We start from the raw sequence: 7,011 nt of genomic DNA, 5'->3' as shown, positions 1-7,011 counted from the left end.
AACGCTTATGTTTCTAACATGTTGTAGTACAGAGACTTCAGAATTACAAAATGATGCTCCACATGATGTATTCTATCAGCTGTGTTTCTCTTCTTAGCTGGAAAAATCTTGTTTGAAGTGCATCACGTCATATCTGTGATGTTCATACCTCTCACAAGAAATCTGAACAAAGACTAAAATAATTGGGGGACTAAGGCCAAAAAAATAGGAAAATATTTTAAATATTGCTCTTATACACTTAGAAAACGGCTAGAATTACATGATTTGTATCTGCTGGCATTTTATGAATGATATGAAGTCTGAAGCACAGATGTATGCAATTATTTAGTGACTTCAATCCTTTGTGATTTTCCAGAAAGCAACAAATTTTATGAGGAAAAGACTAAAAATATGAGGCAAAAATCTAGGCATTCTGCAAAAATCTGTACAGTTCAGTGGTATTGTGATGCTCCTATTTTCACTTTATTAATCTGGCAAGCATGAACTGAAATTAAGAACTGTCCTTAAGTAATACTAACCAGGGTGACATTTAAACTCCTCATCATTTGAAATTTCTAAATTCCCTCAAAAAATGGATATTTGGATGTGCTTATCAATAATCAAACAACTTAGTATTCTTAAACAGATCTCAGCCAAACTACATATTTATCTGTGTATACACACACAGCATACAAGTATAATTTATATTAAGACATACATGCACAAAATGTTGTTTTAATAACTTGCAGTACACAACAGACCTGATAGAAAGACCTTGTTTTTATTACCATCATTACTAGACAACTTAGAAAATTCATGTTACATTTTGACAAGTAAGTTTCCACTGCAACTTTCCCATAATTGCATTGCACTCATTTACACTGGCAGTCATTTCTAAACATAAAACTCTGAAAAAAGGAACAAGAGATTAGATACTTTACAATGTAAGGCACACCTACATGACCACAAGCAGAAACATATTAAGTACAGAAATGGACTTAAAATGTCCACTTTCTGCTCATAAACAAAATTACAATGATCCATGCAAAACAGTACTAAATATAATAGCTTTGCATATCTTTAAGCATGATCACTTGAAATGTACTGTGTGGCTTATATAAAAAAGTTAGACCAGCATCGTTTCTCCTTTTCTACATTGCTGGTAAGAACTTAACCAATTTATTTTACACATTTCATACAATTTACAGGAATTAGCAAAGTTTATACACAATATTCACAATCTGTAACAATAACAAAACCATTTTCAATTAAAATACATAACTAGCTTGTCAGTCCTGATTTGTGGCATATTTGTAGCTTTATAATACAATATGAATCAATATTTTGAAGTCTGATTGCTAAAATGTGTGCACAGTTGCATACTTTACAATGGATAAAATGCTAGTGCTTGCAAAGAAGCACACAAGTATTAAAGCTAATTGGGAAATTATATCAGGACATACTGCAGGATTCTAAATACATGTACATAGTGCACTGTTTTGTAAACTCTCAAGGATGTGGAATAGACAGAGGGAGGTTTTAAACAATATGAACATATACCTACAAACCCAGACATTTATATATTCTTTGAGCCTTTTTTATTCATTTTGAAGCATGAAATCATTTTACACAAATCCATGTCAAATGAACCTAAGGCAGTAAGGAACATTAAAACAGAATGAAGCAAACTTAAAGAGTAATTTTCTCAATGGTACTAAAGTTGGATCATTCCACACTATGTCTACTTACTACTGTATAAGAAGCAATATTACATAAGTAGTTTATATTTATTGCTACTTACCACATGCAGTACAATATGCTGTGTGTGATATAAGCAAAACACACAGCACCAATAGCAAATTCAACAAAGGCAACAGCATGACTAGTGCAGAACAGAGGATACTACTGCTCTCAACCCTCAGGTTTGATCCAGTGGTACTAATTAAAATTGCTACTACATTCACATGTATGTACATGAAAGCAACCTGAAGTGGTCAGTCTCTTCATTCTCATGTTTCCTGTGGAAGAACCCACATAAAAGTAGTTTTGTCTCCTGTACTCCTATATTTATACAGTCTACTCAAAATTGCCTAATAAGGAGAATAAGGCAGTACAAGGGATATTAGATTTTTGTTTCCCCCTTGTCAGACTTCTTGGAATTTGGGCACTCTAACTTGTCCTTTATGCTCTCCAGACTAAGGTAGAACAATCATTCCAACCAAACTAGTTTAAAATATGTTCAAACTTTGGGATAAAACAAAGAAAGAAATGCTGAGGGAAGGATATAAGCTCAATGTTTCATGTAAATGCTTACATTATTTAAAACCTCGGACTCGTACCCCAGCTGTGAAATGCATTTTACTTAATAATTTTACATAGTAGTTCTTAGACCAACATATGTATTCTTTACATTTTTATGAGCCATTAAAACTGCAAACATAAATCATATCAAATGATAGGGTTTTAGCATTTAATCATGAAAAGCATCAAAACAATGTTTAAAAAATAATTTCCTTTGGATTAAATGACAGAATTCAGGCATGCAGGTAAGTGTGTTAAGCACATTTAGCTTTGAGACTAGACCTTCAAGATGGCACATAAGAAATGCAGGTTCATAAAAAGACAGATATTTTGCATGGAGGTCTGCAGGTGTGTTGTAAAAGTAAGATGTTTGGCTCCAATAAAGTGCACCAACCACCTCCCACTCATACATCTATTTAAAATGGCACTATATTAGATTTAACAGGTAGATGTGTTTTACTTTATTGATGTAAGACATGAAGGATAGGGAATGGGGATGCAAGCTGCTCAACCTTCAAAAATTACAGGTTACATGAAAAGCACAGGCTTATTAAAATACTGCTAAGTACAAATGTGAAAAACAGAACTGATACTCGATGGTTCCTTTACTAACAAAAGGCATCAGAGGTAGTTTTCAACGAATATCTGTGAGCTGTACTTAAGATGGGAACATTTGGTGTGCACAATTATGTGCTGGCTAGTCCTGGCTGGTTTGGGGTTGTTCTACAACAAGAACACAACTGTAGTCTTAGTCTTGAATTCACTGTATAGCTAGAACAAGTCAAACCAACATTCTCTGACAAATAAATACATACCCAATGATTTCAACAAAGGACACTGAATACTAACATTTCATTTCATTTTAGTGTTTGCATACACAATACAGTGCTGAGTTTCAATCTACATGTCAGAACAACAAAAAAAAAAACTATTGTACAGTCAATTAACCAAGGTTTCATAGTCTAGCAATTAAAATGTATCTCAGTGGCATACTGGTTGTACTGCTTATTTCGGAATACTGCTGCAGATATTTAATATAAGTATTAGTGTTACAAATTTAACTTGGGTTGTTTGACTGAAAACCGTTAACTGTTTTACTTTTCAACAGTTCTCTGAATCACAAAAATATCAACAGATTCTTCTGTCTCATCTTTTATATTCAAGTAAAACTGCATCCAGCAAAGTGTCCTGTGACAGTCATGTATTAAGCTTGGACTTAGTACAGAAAGCACTGAAATTTAATGCCTTTACTGTCACATCCATGGAGACATTCTCAATTACAAACTTTTTTAAATGCTCAAAGAATATTAGAGTTTTTTTTTAATTTCTTGTTATGGAGTACATGACTGAATTAATACAGTGGCATGTTGCTAGAATTGTCAATATTTTAAGCCAGCTTTGACAAAACCAGCTATGGAACTCGATACAAGTCTGGTACAATGATGTTCAGAAAGTTTCATACACATCTGTAAATTAAAACTGTTACAAATTACGCTGAAAACACAAAACAAGTAGGTAAGGAAAGAGAACCAGTCAAAATACTTAAAATTAAGGTATGCCATTTTTGCCAGATGATTTTAGACTGCTCTGTTCAAGCATTAAAACTTTCATGTGTGCTTTTTCAGACTTTCACTATCAATATACAATCAAGCTGTTACAATCAGTTAGTTAAACAGGTGGTCAGTAAAAAAAAATAAATAAAATCAAAGCAGGGCACACGTAACAATTAGAGTCAAACAATGCGACTGTAAAGCATGAGCCCAATAATTGTATTATAGCCCCTTTTTCTTATCATCAAAACACTGAGAAACATCAGACACCAGTAAACGTTTAAACATTACAACAGCCATGCCAGCTATTACAGTTATTTCAAAACTGTCTGTATACAAAGAAGAACCAATATACAATGAAGAAAGTCTGAAGTTGGCTTTGAATACTTATCCCTGCAGCTCATCATAACAAGTACTGCAGACACGAACTGGCTTCTTTGAAGAAGGAATTAAGGCATTTTTTGAAGAGCACTCAGCACAAAATATATTTCCGCAGTGTCTACAGTGGTGCTGTGAGGAGTGTAAACAAAAGTATTTAGTTAACGCTGTTTCTTCCATGGAAGTGGCTTACTTTGACATGTGAATTACATTTTAATCTGGACATATTGTTAATTCTAACAATATTCTAACAAGTTAAATAACAGAAATACCTTATTTGCAAAAAATAGAAAGTGTCCATAAAGTTATATGGTTTTGTTCTGTTGGTAAAAAATGTGGAAGTGAAACTTACCATAACAGTAGATGTAACAGATCACTGTTACAATAGGCTAAGCTATATGGGTCCTACCTTCCTATAATAAGCCACCTTCACAAAGCTTTGGGAACCTTCCACTTGCTTCAACTGTCAGGAGCTTGAGAAGAACTCCATAAAAAAGACATCTGGTGAATAAAAAGCTTCAGAGAAATTTTGCCCAGGAGGGAGGAAATTTCTTTTCTTAAATTTTATTTGTATTTATTTTGGGGTAGAGCATTGATTTCCATGAACGTTTTTCAGAATCAGTCAGGCAGCACTGTTTGGTTAAGTGACTTGCTCAGAGTCATACAGGCAATGGAGGCTGTAGAAATCAAAGCTTGGACCACAGGAAACTGCTCGTTGACAGTTACTTAACCCTCTGCGCCATCTACCAGACAAAATAGGCAATAGCCCTGAAGAACAATTCTAAGAAACAAATCAAACAGTAACTATATACAAAAATTGGTGGACAAATTCATACCCTGGCAACACTAAAAAATACAAGCTAGAAAAAGGAGCAGAAGGGAGGGGTAGTAACTACAATGATCTAGAGGAACATCTACTGTTATTGTACATTTCAGTTATACAACCGTACTAAAATGGGTAGATTACCATAGCCTAGAGAAGTAAAGAAAATAGGAGGAGGCCAATAAACTAAGTCTCTAAGAGCCCCTGGATAACAGTCCAACAAAAGCCTGTTCTTGGTCTGTAAAAGGAATTCAATTTGTAGGATTTTGTATAAGAAGGTACAGAGGACCAAATTGCTGCCTTTAGAATAACTTTAAAGCCCACCACTTTCCAGAAAGCCACCGAATAAGCTAATTCCCTTACAGAAAGAGCTGTAACCCTGCCTGGAAGTGACTTATTGTAAGTATAACAAAAACAATAGCATGAGGCAACGACTTCAAAACAGGCTGCTTTGAGACTGGTAGTCTTTTCCACTTACCTTGATAGGGGAAAAACAGCTGGTGAGCTTTCCTGATGGGTCATATTTTGTCTAGGTAGTATCTGAGCTGCCTGTATACATCCAGAGAATGAAAAGATCCTTTCTCCCTTGTTCTTTGGCTCACTAAAGAAGAATGGGAGATGAAAAGTAAAGAACTCCAATATAATTTTAGGCATAAATTTATGATGAGTTATCTCAGAAACCAAGACTTTGTGAAAAATGAGGTAGGGCTGGCTCACTGTAAGGGCTTATGACCCTAATACTACTACCCTAGCAGATGTCAGAACAATAACCTCAAATCAGCCAGCTAAGGTGGTTCAAAATGGAGACAGAATACGTTTTTCAAGCACAAAGTTAATATCTTTTGAGAGAAGCAAACCGTCTCTCAGGTGGTCAAGTACTTTTCAAAGCTGTTTAGAGCATAATTGGAAAGGAGGGTGTTGTCTAAGAGTAGACAAACAGAAATGGTTGACAAATGCACTTTGATAAAAGAGTATGACTGGTCACTGGACAGTAACTCACACAAATAATCACGAAACAGAGGCAGCTGTATCTGAAATCAATCCAGGTTCTCTGACTCTCACCAACTAGATTATCTAGACAACTACATACAAATGATTTTCTAATTGCAAGTTTTCTTGATCCTTTTAGTATAGATGATGAGATCTAGATCCTTAGAAAAAAGGTGCCTAAAAGGTATAATCTAGGCTATTAGTTGAAGGGGATTTACAAAGGGGGGGGGGTCAAACTCTCCTTGTTTGAGCAAATTCAGTCTGTGGGAAGCTTGTGGCAACTGACCTTGGCCAAACTGAAGAGAATGGAGAAAGTATAGTCGTGTAAGAACTTAGCAAAACAGATGTCCTATGATCATTGTCGCAGTATTCCTAACTGTTGGGTTACTTACCAAATAGCCTGCAAGTCTGGTTGGGGTACCAAAGCCAAAACCTTCCAGACAGCCACACCACCAACTTATGACCTATGCCAGTGGGTGTAAGGCTACAGAAACAGACCTATGAGTGAGACATCCTCAGATTATCTCAAAGCCACGAGACCTGGAAATACCTGAGGAATGGTAATGGTCCAGGAAAAAGTCAACTAGGAGGAGAAAAGGTAGAGAGAAGAGCTCTTCCCTCAATCCATGAGAAAATACAGGGCAAAATATAGACAGAAACAAAAGCGGGATGGAAAGGTGGGAAGAAATACTGCAACAGTGATCAGTAGCACATCTACTGTTAGGGAAAGTTCTTACACAACTATACTATGTCTTTCAGATCACTGGTACAGTATTCTAAACTGTTTGGTGATTCCCAACGCTTAATGTGTTGTAAGGGTGGATGGTTCAGGCACAGGGGTACTGTCAATTAAACCAGATCTGGCAAGGGAGGTTCTGGATACAGAGATGGAGTTTACCCTTAAGTGTTTGTAAGAGGCCACAGAGGAGGCAACTGAGAAGGTAATGATTTACTATGGTGGATGTAGCAAAAGGAAATGGTTTGAGAGAT

At 35.7% G+C, this 7,011-nt stretch overlaps 1 protein-coding gene across 1 annotated transcript in view; it reads right to left on the bottom strand.

Moving 5' to 3' along the window:
- Window positions 1-741: 741 nt before the first annotated feature.
- Window positions 742-7,011, bottom strand: part of EEA1 (early endosome antigen 1) — a 1,728,461-nt gene continuing 1,722,191 nt past the window's right edge. Inside the window, exon 29 of the mRNA XM_044087190.1 lies at window positions 742-4,340. Coding sequence (XP_043943125.1) covers window positions 4,218-4,340 — 123 coding nt within the window. The 3' untranslated portion in view covers window positions 742-4,217. The remainder of the gene's footprint in view (window positions 4,341-7,011) is intronic.

The sequence above is a fragment of the Protopterus annectens genome, chromosome 11.part0, assembly GCF_019279795.1.
Source record: "Protopterus annectens isolate FY-2018-M chromosome 11.part0, PAN1.0, whole genome shotgun sequence".
Classification (NCBI taxonomy): domain Eukaryota; kingdom Metazoa; phylum Chordata; order Ceratodontiformes; family Protopteridae; genus Protopterus; species Protopterus annectens.
Note: the sequence above shows the minus strand (reverse complement) of the source record. Positions and strands in the feature narration are given on the sequence as shown.